Here is a 24,354-nt window from a genome sequence, read left to right as displayed (position 1 = left end):
GTGCTGATTGTCCTACATGACTTGGCTCCTGAGATGTTATTAATGATCACTGGTCTAACTGAAGTTGAACAGTATATGTTCTCTGCATTTGTCCCTATGTACTGGAGTATCTCGCATACCAAAAAATATAATGCCCTAAAACTTATTCAGTTTTTGCATATTGCTTGGGACCAATCTGTGCCATTCAGGATTTAAAACTTAATGGAATATGGGATAGGTTAGGGATAAAGTTGTTATTTGCTCATTTTTTATTGTTTGTATCTTTTCTATTTTCTAAGCTGCCATGATTCCTATGGAAATAGGAGGTATGGTATATAAAAGAGTGTAGTAAATAAAATCATTTGCTTCTTTCAGGAAGAAAAGCTTGAGGCTGTTTCATCTATATACCATAATAAGTTACGTTTCCTTTACATTGAGAATAATATTCCACATATATACAAATATATTGTATTTTTCATTTCAAATATAATTAAAATTCTATTGTTTTGTAATGAAAGCTGCTCATCTTTCATGAGTGAAAATTGCTAAAATGATGTTTCTAGCAAAATATTGTCTGAAATTCATAACTGAATTTGCATGTTTTTGCATTATGTATATCATTAATTATCATAATTGTCTGACTGAGCAATTGATGGTACGTCAGAGAAGGCATGCATTGTTGATGTCATCAAATTCTGTGTCCTGCATCAAATTATGTTTAAAAGAGCTTACACACTAATAATCCTTTAAACACTTGGCTACATCTTTTCAGCTTCATGTATCAAAACTACAAATTCTATGAGCAACATATAAAGTAGTCCTAAATAACAACATATAAAACCTGATAGGATTTTTCAAAGAGACCAAATCTGTTGGGTTCAATCTTCTATGATTAAATACAATAGCAACCTTCATAGGAGATTAAAACCTACATGATCAAGGTTTATAGTCATGGGGAGATGTATAATCATGTACATTTTTCCTACAAATCTTCTCTACAACTTCAGAAAAATTAGAGATGGTAAGAAGGGAGCCACAGCAGATGTTTCTTATAAACCTCTGTACATTTTTAAATTTATGAAGTAGACTAACTAGAGAAAAGAGACGGAAGGGCTTTTTTTCATGTCCCTATTAATGTGCTTTCCTTGCATCCATAAATTGGGAGAAAAATATATCAACCTAAAATGTGGTGCCCTCACAAATTATCTTTACCACACCTCAGCAGTGCTGCCCTTACAGAGTTTCAATACAGTAATTTCAGATAGGAAATGGAGAACTCCTTCTATCCTTTCCTGTCTCACCCAGTAGGAAAACCAACAAGAAATTGCTGTCCTGAATCTGTCATAGGGAAAGACTGAGGTATCAAGCCTTGCTTTTTAAATAAATACTAATAATAATATTTAAATGTCATCATTATCATGAAGTACAAATGACTAGGCTCAAATTATCCTACTTCGTGCACATTATTTGAAGACTTAGTTCTATTGCTGGGAAAGGTGGAAGGAAAGAGAAGAGGAAGCAGCAAGGTGAATGGACTCTGCAATCGAGACAATGGGTACCCCCAAATTAAGGGACAGATTATCCCTCTATACAGTTGCTATGAGTCAACACTGACAATTTTTTTAAATTTTTTTTTAAAATATAAACTTTATTAAAACACATATAAAACACATATAAAAACATTTACACAACAAACAACGTATAAGTAAATTAAACTTTTGAAGCATTTGTTTCGTATTAGTTTTCCAATTAATACAGTTGTAGTTATTCCCCTTAATCTTACTCTAATGATTTTCTTTTCCATTCCCCCCCCTTATTTTCATCCCCTAAGAATTCCCCCCTTATTAATATATACAGTACATAATGAGATTATATCTTTCTCTTTAAATTTCCCTCTATAAATTTATCCGCCCGTGGGGAGTTAATTGTATATATATTTACATTTCTATTCTATCTTTCTTCTAATTGTATTTCTTCAATAGTGACGTTATACCATTGGTACCATTTATCCCATATTTTATAGTACTCTGTCTCTTCTTTTTCCTTTAGCTCTTTTGTTAACCTATCCATTTCAGCGCATTGAATAATTTTATCCATTACTTCTTCTTTTGTTGGGGTCTTTTCCTGTTTCCAATTTTTAGCATAGGTTATCCGCGCTGCAGTTAGAATATGTATCAACAAATATTTAATATCTTTAGGATGTGTTTTTGTAAATATTCCCAACAAAAAGGTTTCTGGCTTCTTATCTATTTGGAGATTAGTAATTTGTTCCAGCCATTTCTTGATATTGGACCAACATTTCTTTGCTGCCGGGCACGTCCACCATAGATGATAAAAAGTACCTTGTGAGTTTTTACATTTCCAACATAGTGGACTGTTTTTCGAATGGATTTTAGCCAACCTTGTGGGTGACATATGCCACCTGTAAAACATCTTCAGATGATTTTCCTTGTATGCCACCGCTAATGTTACTTTCCTATTCAATTGCCAAAGCTCTTCCCATTTCTCCAAATCTATTGCATATTTAAAATTTTGCATCCATTTAATCATTGTATTCTTAACTGTTTCCTCCTCCATCTTATACCTCAACAAGAATTTATAGATTTTACTAATCAATTTCTCTTCTGAGTCTAATATAATTTTGTCTAATTCTTGTTTTTCTTTGTATATTTCGTATGTTTTTATATATTCCTTATGTTTGGATTGAATCTGTGAGAAGGATCACCAATCAATTTCTCTATTTAGGTCTGCTTCCAATTGTTGTTTAGTTTTCAGTTTCCCTTGACAGTCAATTAAGTCTTTGTATCTAATTATATTTTTAGGTTCTGTTAAATTTGGGTGTCTTATCGCTTCTGATGGTGAGAGCCAGATAGGTATTTTTGTGTACTGTTGCTTTTTAATTTTGAGCCAGATTATTAATAATGGATTCCTAATTGTATGTCTCTTAAAATAGATTTGTGTTTTATATTTTTCATCCCATAGAAAGGAGTGCCAGCCCACTTGTAGGTCATGTCCTTCAATTGTTAGTACTCTGCTGTTTTCCAGCTCCATCCAGTCTTTAACCCATAATAGCGCCGCCGCATGATAGTAGAGTTCCCAATCTGGGAGTGCTGTTCCTCCCTTCTCCTTAGTGTCCTGGAGTAATTTAAGTTTTATTCGTGGGCGTTTCCCCTGCCAAATGAATTTAGAAGTCATCTTATTTAAAGTTTCGAAGAAGTTTTTCTCTAATTTTATTGGGGCAACCTGAAACAGATACAGCAACTTTGGTAAGATATTCATTTTAATAGTGGAGATTCTTCCCAGTAATGATATCTGTGGGTTTTTCCAATTATCCAGATCTTTTTTTATCTGTGTTATTAATTTATCATAGTTATTTTCTTTTATTGACGAGGTTCTTGGTGACAGCCAGATCCCTAAATATTTTATTTTCTTCATTATTTGGATTTGTATACTGTTCTCCAGTTCTGTCTCCTGAGTTTTCGTAAGGTTTTTAACTATTAGTTTCGATTTATTTCTATTTATTTTTAGGCCAGCCAACTCTCCAAATTCTTCTATTTTCTTAAACAATTTTGGTGCTACTTCCAATGGCTCTTCAGTTATAAATACAAGGTTATTGGCAAAAGCCTGAACCTTGTATTCCTCTCGTCTTATTTTTAATCCCTTAACTTCTTGGTCTTCTCTGATTTTTTTTAGCAAGATCGCCAATGTTAAAATATACAATAGTGGAGAAAGTGGACAACTCTGCCTAACCCCTTTTGTTATATCGAATTGGTCTGTCATGTCGTCATTTAGTATTACTTTTGCTGTTTGCTTTATGTATATTTGTCCTATAATTTTTTCAAGGTTTGATCCAAATTGCATAGTCTCTAATTGCCCTTTTAAAAATTTCAATTTAAGTTGTCGAATGCTTTTTGGGCATCTAGGAAAATCAGCGAAGCTTGTTTCTCCGGGTGTGCTTCATAGTACTCGAGTGCATTTATTATTACTCTCATATTGTTCTTGATTTGATGGCCCAGCAGAAATCCATTTTGGTCCCGATGAATATAATCATTCAGTACTTTTTTTATTCTTTCCGCTATAATTATTGCAAATACTTTATAATCCGTGTTCAGTAGAGATATTGGTCTATAGTTTTGAATTAATTGGTGGTCAGTGTCATCTTTGGGTATAATTGTAATTATTGCTTCCATCCAGGATAGTGGGATTTTTGTCTCCTCTAGTGCTTCATTGTATAACTCCAACATGGTCTCTCCTATTATTTCTTGTACCATTTTATATAATTCCACCAGAAGGCCATCTGGGCCCGGTGTTTTGTTGTTTTTTTGCTTTTTCAATGCAGCATCCAATTCCATCTCAGTTACTGGCCTGTTTAACATTTCTCTTTGTTCATCTGTAATTACAGGTATGTCTGACCTTTTTATATATTGTTTTATCTTTTTGTCTTCTATTTCTTCTTGTCTGTACAGATTTGCATAGAATGTCCGAATAATTTCTTTTTTCACTTTCCTACTATAGTGGATTTCCCCATTTGCATCTTTAAGATGATATATCATTCTTTTGTCTCTGTCTTTTTTCAGTCTGTAGGCCAGCCATCTACCTGGTTTGTTCGCCAACTCGAAGTAATTTTGTTTGGCCATTTTTATTTTCTGCGCTAGTTCTTTTTGGTCCATCAAATTTATGTTATGTTTAGCTAGCTTCCATTCTTCTTTTATTTTTTTATTATGAGGATATTGTTGAAGTTTATATTCCATATTTTTGAGTTCCTCCTGTAGTTTATCAAGGTGTTATTTCCTTTATTCTTTTTCCCTATGTATCCAATAGTCAGGCCCCTTATATATGCTTTTGCTGTATCCAAAGTATTCTGTAGAGAGGTATCTTCTTTTTTATTTATTTTAAAGAATAATTCTAATTCCTTTTCTAACATATGTTTAAATTCTTTTTGTTTACAAATTCTTTGATTCATCGTCCGTCTCCTAAATGTTTTTTCTCCTTTCCACCTTACAAGAATTGGATTATGATTAACACTGACAATTTTTTTTTATTATGTACTGTGTGCTTGTTCTGATGGGACTGCTGATATCCTGGGAGTCATACTGAACTATAAAATAATTACTGTAATTAAATCAGTACATTTCTTTTAGAGAAATAGAAGAGGGATACACTCATGTCAACCAACTCCCCTCAGAATTGTCTGGGCAATGAGAAGAGCAATTTGAAATACAAAGCACTCAAGTTTGAGACAGAATCTCTGAGTATTTCTGATTTCTCTCTGTCCAGTTTTCCATGAGAATAAATTTTAGTCAGAGATACAGCTTTTTTCCCTTCCATGCACCATTCTACGTGTGTGTGTGTGTGTGTGTGTGTGTGTGTGTGTGTGTTACCATCTCTCCAGCACATGCGACATTATATGCTGTATATACACAACACAAACACCAAATAGCAGATAATAGATCTATTGTTCTGTGAGTTTGATATTCCAGTATAAGAATGGAATACAGTCTCTCACAAGTGTCTGACAATCAGCTGGAGTGGGAACATTCCCACAGCAGATTTGCATGACCAACTAAAGCTAAGCAAATCATTGTCCTTGACTGTGTCATCTCAAGTTCACCCCTGAGGTGTCTTTGATTGTCAGCTTGGAAAGTTTTGTCTTGGGAGAAGATAGAAAACACCACTTCCAAACTAGAACCAAAGATAGTTGAAGGTTGCCTCAATAACAGGCTGGTTATGAGACGAAAGTGGCATCACAAAGATATATCCTTAAAATGATTAATAAAATACCTTTCAGTCACAAGAGACAGCATATGCGAATAAGCCCTAAATCCAATCGATATTCCATTTAATTGTGTTCCACTCATAAATGGAATATATTCTTTGCCACATTTTTGCTGAAAGGATAGCTTACTGGGCAAGTTCTGTGACATAACCATAAAAATCCATAAGTAGATCACAATCCTGATTCACTAATTAGAATACTTAATAATTTATTTTAAAAAATGATAGTTTCTAGATGCTTCTCCTGCAAGTCTGTCTTTAGCCATGCAACAAAACTGTCCACAGATTATGAAGAGAATTTTATAAGATGTGCTAATGTTAGAGCATTTTCAATCATTTCCAATCATTTCCATTGGTAGGGTAAGGCATGTTTCAAAATAATATTTTTCATTATACTTATTGAATCCACTCTAGGATTTCCACATTGGTCTTGTTGGATTTTTCATTTTCCTGATAGTACTAATAACACTGATTTTGGGAAATTATGTTATTCAAATTAATAACAAAATATTTTTATAGAAAAGTGAAAGTTTCCTGTCTGCTTTTCTTGGGGTGGTCTGAATCTAGAGAAAGGTCTTACAGGACACAAAGTGTTAAGCAACCCAGTGCCATACATTTTTTAATGCACAATTCCCAGTTCCCCTTATCATTTATCATGAGATTGATCTAAAAGACATTGAGAATATCAGGTTACTTGTCCCTGGGATTTAGATGCTGTTAATACTGAATAGTTGTTGCTTTATACTATTTTATGGAATGGCTATTTGAAAAACACTAACTTCTTGAATTGTTGTCATAAAAAAAGAGGTCTGCAAATGTGTCGCATAACACAATTTAGGTTACAAGTCATTTTTGAGGTTAAGCGGGAACATCTTTCTTGAGAAGCAACTACTAAAATTTCACTGAACAAATTAGTCCAAGAACATGGCATGTCAGTGGGACCATAAATAATTCTGTGTGTAGAATAACATTATAAAATGACTATATTTGTTGACATTCTGAACAGTTTCTTTATAATCTTTTGTTGACCTTGACTGAACTGTCTGGAAGATTTCATTCTAAACAGTTAGCATTGTATTTATTTGTTCCATCTTTTGATCTTTTTATGAATTTACATTGATTGTTTATAGGCCTTCCTGAATAACATTAGTATTTGGCCACTGAAGGAAGCCAGGAACCATCCATTAAGCGTGGTACCATGACATCTTTCTGTCACATATTTAGATATGTGGTAATGGTGAAAAACAATGAAAGCTAAAGTATAATTGCGTAAAATGCCTTGAAATGGCCATTGGATGTGAGATGGGAATATTACAGTCTCTACAACACTATATTTTATCTTGTTAATTTTTAAGGAGGCTAATCCCTTTATTTTCTCTACATCAAAACTCTGCTTTCAACTGGGAGAGGCATACTGTGACAAAATGCATTTTCATATACAGTACTGCATGACAAACAACCCCGACATGAATTTGAACAAGGCCATAAGCAACAAATTTCATGTACAACTGCAAATGAACAAAAACATTTGTTTTCTTAAAAAATGATAGGAATGACACTACAAATATCATAAGTAGATTCTTGGAAGTATAATTATCTCTAGGGTATGTACATTTTTAAGACAAATGGTTGTCAGATCTCTTTGTTCCATTCCATTTACTGAAATGGTACAGGTGTTCCTGCCTGAGCAGGGGGTTGGACTAAAAGATCTCCAAAGACCCTTCCATTTCTATTATTCAGTTATTCTGTTAAATGCTTTAGCTCTAGAAAGTTAACATCAACCAGGCACTTTTTTAGGTCAAGTAATACTTTCAATATTCCTAGTGATTGCTTCTTCTAAGTCTATTTTATAATTGTTTAGAATTCCAGATGAACCAGTGCTATTTATTTCAATTATATTATATCCTTTACCTAGCTTGCCCTAAATATTATATTACGGTAATAATAAATCCATATAGAAAAAGAGTTTCCTTTCATCAAAATTTCTGATTAACTTTTTGTGACTACAGAAGAATAAGGTAGTACAACCTAAACAGAACAATTGTTTACCTTAGATCTGCAGGAATAAGTATCTATTCAATAAGCCAGTTTACTAATAAGAATGCTTAAGTTCTTTATAGATAGGACATACACTTTTAAAAAAGCTTTCTATACAGATAGAAGCTTCCCAGTTGCCACTGCAGCTAGTTCCTAGAAGAGATATTGTCAGAAAGGTATGCTTCTGTGTATCTTTATTTGCTTTCAGTTCCCTAATAATTGACCCCAAATGCATGCATATGCACACAGCTTTAATCCCCAACTGAATATCTGAATCAGGGGAAAATCTGGAATTACTTGTAGAGTATTTTGGTTTCTAATGCAGCTGTTACAAGTGTTGTATTTGGCAAGGGAACAAAAAAAAAAGGCGCTGCATACCAATTTCGTGAGCCACTGTAAAAGCCGCATGGAGGCCGTCATCTTCAATCACTGCACAGCTGCGCTCAGGAGAGCATATGGTTCCAACGTCAGCCATTCCCAGAGTATCACATGAATGATGCCCACATAAATCCTACAAGGAAGGGAAGGGAAAGAAAGCATTTGAAGCATAGTTTGCACCCACAGGGTCTGACAGCTTTGAGCTGCAGTCTGATTACCAACTGTAAAGCCAAATCAGGATTATAGCCAAGATAAGGACAAAGACATCAATAGCTATGGCATCCTGTCCAAAGATGGGGTCCTGCAAATGTGTTACAACTGCAATTCCTAGTTAGCAATCCTAGCAAGAAATCAAGAGAAACGCTACTTCGATGGTCTAGACAGGACCACAAAGTCCTAACTGTTTGTTGCTAAAATCAAATTAAAACTGTCCATTTATTGCAAATAGTTATGCCACTCCTTGGATTAGTTGCCTTCATTTATGAAATTATTGTTTTAAGAAATAAATGTCCCTAATAAACTATAGCATTTGCAGTGGGCTATTATATAGAAAACTAATTTCTATGTATGCAATGCTAGACCATTAAAAGTATTACAATGTATTTTTGATGCAATGATGATTGCTGATGAAGGTCAGTATTGGTAACTTTATACATTGTAAACTCTCCTGAACCTTTCCTATGGATAACCTCCAACTTTGAGCCCTACGTTTACAGACCGCATTCAAGGTATGGAAGAGAAAACTTTCTGTTGGGATATTTCCCTTCTTTCCTTCTAACTTCTTCTAACTGGCTAACCTCAGGTCTGGTAAGGCGAATGACATCATTCTGTTTAAAGATTATTATAGCTGGAAGGCCGAAGTTCAGTATGATTTAGAACATGATTGCAATACAGTCACTGAACTCAACTAACTCAACTGTAGTGTCAACTTACATGATAAGGAATTGATGAGGTAACTAAATCATTAAGAATATTGGAAGGTGGGGGGTGCCTATGAGTCAGTCTTCAATCCTGCATGAATGAATCCCTGTCATTGCTCTTTTCCTAGGGCCAAAAGAGTTATCGTTGGCCCAATCACTTAACTGGCTTTGTGCCTAAAGCAAGCTTCACAGTCTCCTGCTTTTTAGCTTGGCACCTTAACTACTCCATCAATTTCCATATAATCAATTTCCATATAATAATAAAATAGGAGGAAAAGGAGAATATAATTTTCTTTGGTGGACAAGCCATAAATGATGCATATATTAATAACTTAAACATTTATCTACAGTGATCCTATCATATGCTACTACTTTTAATTGTATGTTCCATTGTGTCTTTTTCCCACTTCCATATAGAAATTTAGCAATTATAAGTAAGAATACAATAAATGGCCACTAAATGGCAATTCTGAACATGTAATGTTATTATAAAGACATTAGGAGCCATTATGCAATGATTAATTGTATTATTTGTGTGTTCTACAAAAGTAAGGACTAATTATTTATGAATAGTTAAATAACAGTGTAAGTGTGTTTAACTGTACTAGAAATATAAATATATATGAAATTTAGTTGAAATTTCCTAATCTACAGTCATATACTGTAGCATTTGCTGTCTAGCAGTCTTGGAGATATGAAGTCTGTTTAGGGCTGGGGGAGAATTTATTTAATCAAATATATAATAAAGCAATTACACTTTGTGGACATCTGTGTTAGCAGAATTGTTCATTTTATTTTTGCTGCTTCAAAGTGAGCATCTATTCATGAAATATACTTGTTGACTTGTGGGTATCTTTTCTGGCACGGTGGGGAAATGGTCCCTGTTGATCTGATATTCTCAGCCAAGGAAAACATTCTGGAAAGATGGCAGATGGATAAAGCTTAGGTACTAAGAACAGTGATGAACCCTTTCTGGCACATTTGGTATTATGCAATTATTTAGCCAACATGAGAATTTCTCCCGCTGTACACTTCCCCAAATGTGAATGGAAAAATGTACATATGTACTGTAATATAAGCAAAGGAATATGATCAAAGGAAAACATTAAAGGAAAAGCATTTTGAATAGTTGTGAAATTAATTTCATTTTAAAGATAAACAATAATAAAATTATGCATTCCTTATAATTAACTTTTCCACTCTGTATTTGTTTAACAGTCTTGTGAAGCAATAAGTGCTTTCTTACTCTGATTTCTTATTCAAAATAAGGATCTGGTTAAAAAACAATTTAGGGACAACCCGAACCCCTGATTTTTGTACTAATATAGCACAGCATATCATTAGATATCCTTATTAACTTAATGAATCTTTGAAAAGGGAAGTATAGCCTATGTAGAATCAATGATGCTTGCTTTTAGATGATATACAAGAAAATGTAATCCAAGAATAATGTACATGCAGATGAAAAAGTCAAGAAGATACCTTCAATATATCTAGAAGAATATCTATTTTTTAAAAAGTATTAGCATACTTCAGTCTTTTTGAACGAGGCACATTGTATTTAAGAAATGCTATAATTTTCCCCATTAAATTTGAACTGGCAACCAGTTATTCTGAAATGGAAGTAAATAATTTTGATTTTTTTTTGTGTGTGTGATTACATGATAGGATGACAGGTAGGTGAAAGAGTGCACAGGTTTATGAGCTCGGTTAATTACTATCATGCTAAAACATGGTCTTCCAAAAGATCAAGATGTTGCCCCTTGGATACATATGGATTAACATAATTGTTCTTCCTTCTTCTCTATCATTAAGTACTGAACATGAAATAATCTGGATAAGATTCATTCTACAGTCCTATAAAAGGTATAATGGAGGAACAAATGCATCAAAGGCTGCTCACCATTCCTCATATGTTGAATTCTGTGGGGCTCCAATCATTCTGTGGTACTATTAATTACAGTAAGTATATATTCCATACACAGTCTATGTAGGTAGGCATACATGTTTCATCATCATCATATTTTTTGCCATTATCTATCCTCTGCAGAATAAAAGTCTTTTCTATATGTCTGTTCCACATTACATGCTGATGTCGTCAATCCATCTTGTTTTAGGTCTCTTTCATGGACACTTTTTCTCAAGTGGGATCCATTCTATGACTGCCTTGGTCCACCTGCCATCAGTTCCTCTTGTTGTATCATCAGCCCATTTCCATTTCAATTCTTTTACCGTGTTTCCCCGAAAATAAAAGCCTGTCTTACATTTTTTGAACCCCAAAATAAGGGCTTGGCCTTATTATCAGGGGGATCTTATTATTTTGGGGGTGCAGGAGGTGGCGAGCGTGGCCATCTCATGACTGCTGCTGTGTTGTGCTGCTGTGGCAGTGCAACACAGCTGCTTGTCACCTGTTTGCTGGGGCAACCAAAGGTGGGAATCTCCCTGGCGTTCTTGGCACTCATCCGCCTCCCTTCCATCCTCCATCCATCCCCCTTGCCTGCAAATTCCCACCCCGCTCCCGCCTCTCCACCAGGCAACCCCTGGCAGCCCCCGATGCCCAAAGCTTGCGCCCACCCAGTTCCCTTTTCCACAGCACCCGGCTCTTTATCGAGGGGGGTGTCATGTGGGGCAGGTGAGGAGCAAGACGCATGGAGCGAGATGGGGCTCGCTCCTCTTGCCATCTCTCCTCCCCCATCGGGGGCTGGGGAGACGCGAGATGCACGTCTTACCTGCCTTGCAGCTCCGTCACATGTCTTGCCATTGTCTGCAGGCAAACATGTTGTAGGATTAAAAAAAACCTTCTCATGAATTCAATCAACTTCTCAAACTCGCGAGGTTTTTTTTACCCTACAACATGATTGCTGGCAATGACGAGACACGCAACATAGCTGCAAGGCAGGTAAGACATATCTCACGTGTCCCAGCCCCATCCCTCCCCACCTGCCATCTCCAAATTGCATCCAATTTGGGCAGGAGCAGGAAGCCCTGCTATGCCTAGAGAGAGGCGGAGACAGCAAGAGGAGCGAGCCCTGTCTCACTCCATGCGTCTCACTCCTTCCCCACCCCACCTGCCACCCCCCTCGTTAAAAAGCCAGGTCCTGTGGACAAGGGAGCCAAGTGGGTGTGGGCTTTGGGCATCTGGGGCTGCCGGGGGTCGCCCGGCAGAGAGGCGGGAGCAGGGTGGCAGTTTGCAAACGATTGCTTCCCCTTTGCCTTCTCTCCCAAAAGTGCTCCTCGGGCCCAACCACTTCTGCAGCAGGAGACTCATGCCTTACGCTGGACTTCTGAATGGTACTGTAGCAGCAGCTATCCACAATTTTTTAACCCTTATTTTGTCCCGACCCATGTGGCCCAGTACGATTGGGACAAAATAAGGGTAAAAAAATTGTGGATAGCTGCTGCTACTCTAATCCATGTGCAGTTCTTTCTTTCTTGTCTTGTAATGCCGAGCATGTATCTTTCCATGGCTCTTTGAGCCACTTGTAACTTTTGTGTCAATTGTGAGGTTAGTGCCCATTTTTCACCGGCATATGTTAGAGCAGGTAGCACACACTGATTGAAAACTTTTGTCTTCAGGCATACGGGAAGGTTGTTCTTGAAAATTATGCTTAGCTTGCTGAATGCCTGCCAACCACATTTAACACACCATTCAGTTTCCTTTATTATGGCACCTTTCATTGAGATCCATTGGCCAAGGTATATGTAGTGGTCTACTACATCTAGTTCTTCTCCAGATTTAATTTTTTTTTTCCTTTGGTGAATTTATTAAACATAACTTGGTTCTTCTTCAGGTTTATTTTTAAGTCAAATGGTTCTCCTGCTTACATATTTAAGCACCATATACATCTACAGTATGTGTGTTTGTATATATACTGTACAATCTATTTAATTTAAGATCACAGATTTAATTTAAGATCACAGATCTTTGTGAGCAGAGCTTATTCTTTGTGTTTCTAAAGAAGTATGTTATATGAGTGTGCAAGGTATTTCTTGCCACTAAAGTGAATGGGTGAATGCATCATTATTCACAGGGTAAGTTTGAGAGTCAATCTGCAATATGTTCAAGAATGGCTTATGATAGTAAATGTGGCAAAACTCCGATTAAAAGCAGCACCTGTGAAAACAGTTCAGATGCTCTCTAGGAGTCATTCCAATCATGCCAATTCCATTCTTTATAGAGTATGTGGTTAAGTAAGTGCCTTTTCAATAATGTTGTTTTTATAAGAAACCAGCCAGGAAATCCATCAGCAGGTTGCCTTATTTCTTTATCCCGTTTCATTCAAAGATTCGTTTTACTAACTTACCACTTCCGTGAAAATTACATACACCAACAGAGGACATTGTTAATATCATGTACAGTAGTGATACTTAGCTACCTGTGTGTAACCTCTTATTGAATTTTTATTTTGCAAAATGTATACAGAAATTTTGAGACTCTGTTTTTTAATTACTGTTATACTATAGTTGTCCATATCTTTCCACATCTGCATTTGTTCAACTTCATTCAAGAAAGTTACTAGATTTGGAATACTATACTGCTGAGTTTAGGAAGAAGTCAATGTCTGAATCTCATAAGGAAGACTGGATAATCTATTTTAATTAAAATTAAATTTAATTATATTTAATTATTTTTTTGTTGTTGCCCTGTTTGTTATGTCCAAGTCTTTAAAAATTTATGTGACTGCTTGTTCAATGCAACTCCCTTTGACCTTTACATAGTTGCCTATGGGATTATCCAATGGGACTGCTTCATTGACAGAAATGTTCTAATAGGCTTTTACTAAGTGGGAAAGTATAATTATTTATTTTACTTTGTCTTTTCCCCATTTTACAAGTCTGCTGATCAACTGGAAAAATCAGGTTATCTGAGCAGACCAGATATACACATAAAATACCTGTGGCACCTATTATAACACCATAATCTGTTCGGAAAATCAGGCATCCAACATTTCCACAAAAAAGATAAACTATGTTTATTAATGTGATACTACATATTATTAATTATTGTAATATGGAATTATTGGGATGTAATGATCACACTTATGCTTTCTACATTAGACATATCAACTGCCTGGCTCATGTGTTTATTTCCATTTTTTCCCCTTACAAATAGTCTTGAACAGAATCAAATAAACAATTAAATGCTTACTATGGTGATTGGCACCTGCTAATAATACAGATTAAGGACAAAAGCAGAGAATTTATTGTAATTCATTGTGAGCATTTTTACATTGCTGCTGGCTCTTCTCCCAAATGCCTCAAAAGCAATTTGAAGAAATATCACAATCGGCTTCCCTTCTGTCAAAATTAATGAGCAAACACTGCTGACCTTCCACAACAAGCAAGCTCCCATATTCACTCCATCAAAAGATAAAGCGTTTGCTTTTACTGATCCCAGTGTGTCCTTACTTCACTTTGTTTGGGTTTGTCTGGTCATATGCACACACAAAAATAGTTTCTGTGAGAAAGAGTTTAAAAAAAATCAAGATGTCCCTTGAAGTCTGAAAACCTCAGACTTAGAAATCAGGAAACATGGTGCGGCATAGGTTTCATATTGCCCTGAAATAAATTGGCTCAGCTCTCAAATAGCCAACCTTGAAATACCACAGAGATTTACAGCTCTTCAGATTGCAGCAAATATCATATGTAGAAGTCTTTTACTCTTAGCTCTCAAAGAAGTATAATTGGGAGTATTTCTTTCATTTATTTATTTACAACTGGCCTATTCCAAAGTGTTGGTTGTAAATGTGCTGTCTGATTGTTGGAAAGCAAGTAGCCAGTATAGAGATGACCCAGTAAGGATCTGGATTCTTGTGGGATTTAAGACTTTGCTTCCTATAATAGATTTTTTATACAAATGGAAGAATAAAATGTGGAAAGATGCAGCCCTGGACTTCAGTGGGGAAAGATTGGATGAATAATAGATGTACCATTTAGTTCCAGACTGAGAACCAAAATGTCATCTTGCTTTCAGTAATTATCCTCTTCTTGATAGTTACTGAAAGCAGAAAAAGATGACATTTTAATTGTCACATTGTAATAATTTAACCAACAAAGGCTGATTTTTTTTTTCATTTTTAATGCACCATCCTGATACTGAAAGAATACTGTAAATAGATCAAATAACTAATCAACCTGTAGCTCTAGATAAAGTTACAAAGACTTTAAACCATAGTGATAGGAATGATTTTTTAAAACAATAATAGATAAAACTTAAATGTTTAGTGAACTGGTTGATTATGAGAAGTTCATAAGAATGAGAGAAGCTCTTCAGCTCTATCTAGGCAATGATATTAAGAATCAGTATCAGTACAAAATGTGGTACAAGTGGTATCTGGCCCCATCGAGATTGGCAAAGATGTATCCCAACCTCAGCCCAATCTGCTGGAAATGTAAACAGGTACATGGGACTTTCTTCCATGTCTGGTGGCTTTGCCCAAAAACAAAAAAATACTGGGAAAAAATTAAAATTTGGCTAATGGAAATACTGGCAGAAGAAATAGAACTTAAGCCAGAAATTTTTTTATTGGGTATGATTAGAGAAAATATTAGGAAAGAATTAAAATATTTAATATTGCATATAATTACGGCAGCCAGGCTGGCATTCGCTCAGCTTTGGAAAACGGACCAAATTCCAACAGAACAATTAGTAATTCAAAAAATTTACAATTGCGTTGAAATGGACAGGCTAACACTGGAATTAAAGGATAAGGTAGACTCAAAATATTATATGGTATGGAACAAATGGCATGTATGGATAAATCAAAAACAAAGTTTGTAAGATAACAAAATTAACTACTAGACACCATCAATAACGTATACATATATAGATATATATATATTGTAGTTTGTATTATTATATTGTGTGTATTTTCTATTTTTTTTTCCTTTGTTTTTTTTTGCTTCTTTTCTTTTTGTGTCTCTCCCTTTTTTGTCTTTCTTTTTCTCTTCTGTTCTTATTGTTCTTTTATCTTTCTTTATTTCATATTCTGTAATGTATGTAGTTAATGTGATATTTTATCTTTTTATACCTAATAAAGATTGTTTTTTTAAAAAAAGAATTGTACTACTTTTGATATTGAAAATATTAAAACTTATTTATAATTTGAATCCTCCAATATTTGTATAATCTTCTTTTAACATCGTACAATTTGGCAGTCTTCATGTTATGATAACAAATTCCATTTTTCAGCTGTGTACCATATGATAAATGTGAATTATAAGAAACTAAGAATATGATACATCATAAAAGCACCCAACTTCCTGTTTGGTCAACAGCTTTGTTACCTAATTAAGTTTGTGTACACAGATTGTGATGAAACAGTTTAAAAAGATGGGGTGAAGAGGAGGATAAGAGAAAAGCTACTCATTAGTAAAGAACATGAAAGCTTTTTATCTATAAAAGGAAGAAAGTTATGATACACAGCATTAAACTTTACAGAAGTGATGGAAAAACAAGGTTAAACTAAGTGGAAAGTATTATCTCTTATCAACCATCCAACAAACAGAAGTTATAGATGATGCTTTCCACAGTCTTTTTTTAAAGATACATAATAGTAAATTTTTGTGGGAATGTAATTTGTATTGTGATCCTGTAATCCAGTTATCCAAGACAAATGTATGCTAGGTGAGAAAAATCTGCTAAGTGTAATCCTTCCAAAAGATCTCTGACCTGCCTTTCCGCAACTTTCTGCTTTAGGGAATGGAGGAGATAATAATAAATTCACTCATATTTATCAATGCTATTAAATAAACTGATGTCTCTGTTTTAAGTTTAATATGTAAAACAAATGTGGAGACTTTCTTCTTACCAGGGCCCATGCTTTATTTGTTGATGATATATCAGTGGGGAGACACTGGCTAATCTGGCTATTAATATCAACTTAACACAAGAATGAATAATAAATCTAGTATATTTTCATTCCTTTGGGGGCAATTATGGAAGATTGAAGCCTTAAGATTTTTCATAAAAGAAGGAAAATCACACTGAGAGCTAATTTGGTGTAGTGGTTAAAGCACCAGGCTGGAAAATAGGACATTGAATTTTAGCCCTGCTTTAGACATGAAAGACAACTGGGCGACTTTGAGAAAGTCACTTTCTCCAGCCCTAGAAAGGAGACAATGGCAAACCAAATATGAAAATATTGCCAAGAAAACTGCAGGGAGTAGTGCAAGCAGTCACCAGGAGTCAATAGACTCAAAGATGAGAGGGAGGGAGGGAGAGAGGGAGAGGGGAAAAAAACCCATGTACTGAAAAGCTCACTTTGAACTTAAAAAAACAGGTTGTAAAAAACTCAAGACATTGAGAGTAAAAGAGTAAGTATCTTCTCATCTCAGGAGAAGATAGTTGAGCCAGTGCTCAAGAAAGGTATGATTATTTAAAAAAAAAAAGACTAAAAGTACGATCACAATTAATTCTGATAATGATTTGACGATGGTAATGAAGATAATTGGAGAAGGTCATGATGAATAGAGGTTAGTGAAGAATGCTAAAAAGAACATTTTAGATTTATTCAAAGTAACAGGAAATGAAATAATATCCCAGCCACTTGGTGAAGGTGACTAAAGGATAACATACAATAAAAAGTAGAAAGTAGATACTGAAAATTTGTTTTAATTGTTATCTAAGGTAAGAATATCTAACATAAGAATTTGAAAAAAAGAAGACTGAAGGCTACTTTACTTTGAATATGAAAAAATATAGTCAGAAAAAAACCTACTGACTTGGAAAGAGTTCAGATCTAAACTAAGTCTTAATAGGAGAGACTTTTGTTTAGCCATAACTGAGTAAGGAAGGACATTATTACATCTTTTAAAAGAGTTGCCTCTTGTCACTGCAGATTGCAGGACATGGAATAATGTTCTTAAATTCCAGGAAGGCATATATAATTGAATATTAGGAAAAATCCCTAAGAGTGAGAGCAGATGGACAGTGCAACCAATTACTTCCTGTGATTTAAATTGCTCAGTGTGTAGGAGATGATGAATTTCTCCTTATGGGATGTCTTAAAACAGACGTTGCCTTTAATCTGAATTCCTGAATAGGATTTGATAGCCAAATGGGGTTGGTTTTTTTTTTCAAAATCTATGATTTTATAAAATATTTTAAGTTATAAAAACAAATAATCTGGTTAATATTTTTGTTTCTCATTCTTAGATAATGTATTTAAGGATTTGTTTTATATAACCTTTACACCAGTCACATCAATATGTTCTTTTAACATTACATTATGTCATATAATATTAGCCTATAACATTAGCATATAAAGCCCTCTTGAAGGGCAGATACTCATTCAGATTTAAACTGTTCAGCATACTTGATAGTAACGTTACAAAAGAAACACTTTCCTATAGACAGCTTTGTGGTGGCATATGTATACCTGGATTAAGATTACTACAAAAAGAAAACATTTTTATCTTATATAATCAGGGGTATATAAGGACAAAGTACTTTAACTATGAGAACAGTACCAAAGTAGCATAATAAATAGGACATTTGATACACCATCATATAAACAATAAAATATTTACAATAATAAAGCAAAACTGGAATTTGTTAAATATCCTAGGAACCAGATAAGGCAAGAGTTCCAACACTGCCTGTTGTGCACCTCTAGATGGAATACTGCAAGATTGTCTTTACAGCATTTCTTTTAGAACAGAAGTCAACAATTTTCTTCTAAGTCCCAGAAATATAGGCACCTGTCTCAGGTTGGCACTGGTCTCTGATGAAGAATTGGCCTTGGTCCTACCAAGGAAGATCCATGAAGGTTTGCATTGTGACTGTTGTTTAAAATCAGAATGTGTCAAAAGATAAATTTTGGAGCATGTTAAATTCAAGAAAGATCAAAGAAATCATGTGCTTATTACTGTATTTTTTTTTTAAAGGAGTCTATTATTTAGCAAGCATCATCTGATTCCTGACATAGTACTGCTATCTGATAGCAAGAACAATTTAAATTGACCCCATTAGCAATCTCTAAATTTTATATGTACCTTTTGCTGTCTCAAAGACACATGCCTCAACTTAATACATTACTTTGAATATATGCAAATATTAACTTTGAAATGAACAGGATGGAAAGTAATTGAAAAATAAACTGTTTGGAAGAAACACTACAGAAATTCAACAGACTCACGTTTGGGCTTAAGCATCTAGTTGCTAAGAAACCTACTTCATGCTTTCAAAAAAGAGTTGCAAAAGTTGAATATCATCCTAATGCTGCTTCTTGTTTCATTGAAAAAAAAACTAGCTATTTTTTAAAAAATAAGCAAGCTTGAAAAAAGAAAAAGAAAAACCTGCAGCTTTTGAGCTGTTCCTTTTGACATTTTTACCTTTAAACTCTTAGTTATGCATACATTCTGCACCATGAGCAGTGATTCATTCTCCTTCAAATACATTAGATGAGGACCTAAACATATTTCTTTATTTCCAGGTATATTTATTTATTTTTCCCTAGATAAAACAAACATAACTTTTCCAATTTAAACAAATAATTCACTGGCAAATCTGCAGTGAATTTAAAATACACAATTTGCAGCTTAAACAAACTGAGGTATCTTGGTTGAAATGAAAAGATGCTACAGTAGTTTTCTTTCATTGTGCTATGCCATCATGCAGTGTTGGTATAGCATGATGTGTAATTCATCCAGTATGGTTTGTATATCATAACTGAGTCCTCAGTTTTATGTGTAAATCAGGCTACTGGGTTTTAATAATCAAGGCTAAACCAAATATGACCTATGAACCTAACCTATGTTATATCACCTGTATGTCGCCAGACCTGAAACAAGACATAACAATGAAGACAGAATGTACATGATGTGAATACTCAATTTATTTTCATATCATTTTAATAAATTGATTAATCTTCATTTTTACACCCCCAGTTTGTACAATACAATGAATGGGAAGAAAGATGTAGCCTTTACTAGTCCAGTTTACCATATTCATATTAATTCAACACAAAGTAGACATCAATTTATGCTTTTTTTGTTTTAAGAGATCATCTTTAGAACAAAAAAGCTGTTTCTCGCTGTAGCTGGATGGGTAGTTCTCACCTTCTTGGTTTATGAAAAATGGCTGAATCCACATATCTTATTAAACAACGGTTTGCTTAATCAGGATTTATAGAAAAATTGGCTGAGGCTACATAATGTAACAAAACAAGGGAAAAACACCAAACCACCATATTATGGATTGGCACAAGATGTAAAATAGGCAACTGAGAGAAGTAAAGTAAATAACAATTTGTTACCTAATTTAAGAGATTAATTTTGTCAATGGAATTTAACTGTGCATGAAATGATGTTTTTAAAACTGGAGTTAAAACCTGCAAAACATGGGGGTATTTTCCTGTCCTGAAACTTTCTGTTCAAAAGGTATTTTTATATTTACTTCAAGAACATATAGCACAAGTACAGCACGACTAGAACATCATAATATTTCAAGTATTTAGAGTAACAGAAAAAAAATACACAGCTTGGGTATTTTTTTTCTTCTTTCGCTACTCCCTCAACCAGAGTAACTCATTCCACAAACTATCCCAAGCCCTTCTTTTTCTGGCACTCTCCAGTGCTATAGCAGAGGAAGGGAGCTAATGGAAAGTTATGTGTTTTTCTGAAAGAAGGAGAAGTGGAAGAACACTCCAAACAAGACATTTGAAGCAAAAACTCAGTTTTTCTTAGAAGATGTTCTGTTATACAAACAGTGCCACATGCTCCACACCAGAGCCATGCCCCCAAACTGGTTTAGCCAATCTTTCCAAAACAACATTCAGAACTCATTCCAAAAGTAGCAGGAATAAGACTTGGCAGACTGGGAGACCGGTTTCTATCTTGTGGATAGTGAGGTACTGCAACCCCACCCTTCACCTAACCTGGTGCACTATTCTGCGGCTTGTGTTTACATGTGGTTTGAATTTATGTTCTTCTCTCCTGAGCCACACATGTTGTGCCTCACCAATTTTATTACTACTTTCCCTCCATGATGAAAATGCCCTGTTAAGTCACCAGCAACTATGCAAGAAGGCTGTAAGCTTCCTAAAACTGTATCACACTATTGGTTCCTACTTAATATCAACAGATACAGCTCTGGATCTGATTCAAAGAAGCTCAGAATCATTTTGCTTGCTTACATCACATTTATATAATAATAACTTTAAAGCACTTAAAAGGGAAAAAGAATATTAATGCAATCTGATGGATTACTTATTTTTCTATTCATATCTTATTTCACTGAGCACATTTTTAAAAAATATTTCAGCAACCTTCAGCAATAGCTCATGGAAATGTACCTGGTTAAGTTAGAACTCTAAAAGAAATTTAATGTATCAGACTTAAGTGCCAACTTTAAAATGGAAAACATTCTATGGCTTACAGAATTGTTCCAGAAGCTGAATTAGCAAAATCGGTTAGAATAAGATTTCAGAGACTAGAAGTTGCATAGAATACCTTATCAGATTCCAGGTGGAATAAAAACATAAATGTTGTGAGACCCCTGAAAGATATGCATAGCACATATATCAGGATTTTATGACATTATCATGAGGTATTAGGCATGCCTGTTCTATGTTAGAGTTAAAGATCAATTTCCAACTTGAGTGGATTCTGAGCAAATCTAATAGGAGACCAATTTATCTAATGTTTATAAAAAGCTCAAGTAAGGATAGCTGCTTAGACACTTGCAGTTGAAGACTGAATCCATAAGCCATTGTTCCATTTTTCTAATTTCTACAGTGACATCTGTAGCATCACATCAGTCATTGCTTTTGTATGTGTGTGAAGTGTCAAACCATAAATACAAAAGGAATGCAACTTTAAGCACCACAGTTATGATATTGTTGTCATTTGCCTATCCTTGCAGTCCCCATTGATGCTTCTGCAATCTGATGTCAAGAAAACCATTAAACAAGGTACTTGTGTGATAACACCTCCCCTCTCCTTGAAATTCCTAATGTAGAAGTACAATAATTGTTGGATCTTCCAGCAGTAATTATAGGATATATAAATTTAAATTAGGTTTTCATTAGTGTCTATGGAGATTCTCAGTCAACCAGGTCATGGTTGTCCCAAAGGTGCTTTTTTTTTCTCAAGAGGCAACTAGACTTTCTGGTTTTTCTTTGAAGACATTTTGCTTCTCATCCAAGAAGCTTCTTCAGCTCTGATTGGATGGTGGGGAATGGAAGGATTTATACTCCTTGCAGATAGCTGGATAACTGGACCCGGCTAAAGAATGCAAATGTCCAGCTGTCTGCAAGGAATATAAATCCTTCCATTTTCCATCATCCAGTCAGGGCTGAAGAAGCTTCTTAGATGAAAAGCAAAACATCTTCAAAGAAAAACCAGAAAGTCCAGTTGCCTCTTGAGGGGGAAAGCACCTTTGGGTTTTCATTAGTATTCCAGTAGAGCAGCATAAGCAAAGTGCTGATGTGAATAGAAGTTAAACCAGAACCTCAACTACAACTCAGTATTAACTTCATGAAATTCAGGAGAAAGCTGCATAATCATCTGACACACCTGCTATGAAACAGAAATGGTATTGAAAATGGAAGTCAGTGTTCTTGGACTCCGTCAGCCATGGCCCCTTCCCTAACTTACCTCACGGGTGAAAAGAACAGCAGCATCATAGTGCTCATCATGATCATCATCCAATTGATTGTGCTGGTGCTGCCACTTGCAGAAGTTTTTGAGTGTGGTGGCTGCATTCTTGGTGATCTCGAGACCTTTCTCCTTGTCCCCCAGCACCACAACCTTCACAACCACCAGGCGGATGTGATTCTCAATGCTGGCATGTCCATAGAGCCGAGAAGCAATGGTGGCCAAGGTGAGCAAGTAGTGATGGAGGCCTTTGCCATACTTTTTGGTCATGGAGTCATCAGCTACCAAGAGAAGTTCTACCTGCCTGGCTCTAGAGATAGAGCGTTTCCTTCTTTTCCCAGAGTCCACAGGAGGGGCAAGAGTGGTAGAGGAATGTGCCATTCTGGTGGTCAGATCTATTCCCAGTTTCCCCTCCTGCCCTTGGGCCAGTTTCTTTTCATCCAAAAGCAGGGTCCTGGAAGAACCATGAGTCTCACAGCTGGGGCGGGAAGGCAGTGTTTCAAAGCTGAAATGATCCCTGAAGAAGAGATGGAGTATCTGAGCAGACACATCCCCATAGATCCAATCGGGAGAAGCCTTTTCCTCTCCTGTTATAGCTTTGCCCCGGAGTAAAGGTTTCACTGTGTAACGGTCATGCTTGACCGCAAAATAGCCATCCAAGCCACCACAGAGACTGAAGACTGCCAGAGACTGGGCACTCCCATCCACCGTGCCCCGATAGTAGCAGTGACCCTTGCCCTGGAGAAGCTGCTCGGTGGATCCAAGCAACGCGTCCTTCTCCAGATCTAAAAGGAAGCGCTTCCCATCCAAGTAGAGGATGTAACCCACCTTGCCTCCTCCAGAGTAGGTCTGGTCTATGCTTTCTACTACCCCGCTAGGTCGCTGCTCCCGGAGAAAGGGACGGAGAAGCCGAGTTGTCCCTGGCGCCGCAACCGCTTTGGATTGCTGCAAAGCTTTATCATAGGCAGGTGCTGAAGTTGCTGGGGAAACTCTGGCGGCGGCGGCAGCGGCAGCGGCAGCTTGCAAGCTTGCAGCCAGCGGCAGCAGCAGCGAGCAAACAATCTTCAGTTGCATGGTGCTGAGCTCCGGGACCGGCGATGCGATGGCCGGGCAGGAGACGGAGGAGCGGGGCGAAGACCGAGCGTTTGCAAAAGAGGCAGAGGCGGCGGCAATCGTTTCGGTTCTCCTCACACGCTTTGGAGAGAGAGACGCCGCGCTTCCCGCCGCCAGCAGGCATGGGAGAAGTTGAAAGACTTCACACTTCGCTTGGCGGCCGACGAGTCATCCGGCTGAGAAACTGCCGGCGGCACTTGCCGCCTCACTCCGACCGGAGGAACCCCTCGATTCCTTCCTCCGCTTCTTTTATTCTTGCTATTCTCCCTTCTTCTGTCGTTTGGCGGAAGGAAGGAGCGGGCGAAGGAGCGGGAGGGCAGAAAACAAGCCCTCGCTTGCCGGGTAAGGGAGCGGGGCGCTGGGGAAGGGAGAGACAGATGTCCCAGGTTAAAGTGACGAGCCTCCTCTTTTGAGTTTACGGGCGGCGGCAGCGGTGGCGGTGGTTAGCCCCAGTCTGCCGAAGCGAACCAGAAGAACCCGGCGAGCGCTGTGAAGATGAGAGGAGGTGGAACAATGCATTTATAGCGGAATGCCATCCTGCAATGGCAATTTC

General features: G+C 36.3%; 1 protein-coding gene across 1 annotated transcript in view; it reads right to left on the bottom strand.

The window, feature by feature from the left end:
* The window catches only part of ADAMTS5 (ADAM metallopeptidase with thrombospondin type 1 motif 5), a 52,747-nt gene extending 28,985 nt beyond the window's left edge, over positions 1-23,762 (bottom strand). Inside the window, exons 1-2 of the mRNA XM_070943574.1 lie at positions 22,689-23,762; positions 8,170-8,302 (exon numbers count right to left, since the gene is read on the bottom strand). Of these exons, the coding sequence (XP_070799675.1) occupies positions 8,170-8,302; positions 22,689-23,762 (1,207 nt within the window). The remainder of the gene's footprint in view (positions 1-8,169; positions 8,303-22,688) is intronic.
* Between the last annotated feature and the right edge of the window lie 592 nt (positions 23,763-24,354).

The sequence above is a fragment of the Pituophis catenifer genome, unplaced genomic scaffold (assembly GCF_029215685.1).
Source record: "Pituophis catenifer annectens isolate HBS135680 unplaced genomic scaffold, rPitCat1.0.hap2 SCAF_4, whole genome shotgun sequence".
In the NCBI taxonomy this organism is placed as follows: domain Eukaryota; kingdom Metazoa; phylum Chordata; class Lepidosauria; order Squamata; family Colubridae; genus Pituophis; species Pituophis catenifer.
This window is presented reverse-complemented; position numbering and strand designations above follow the sequence as displayed.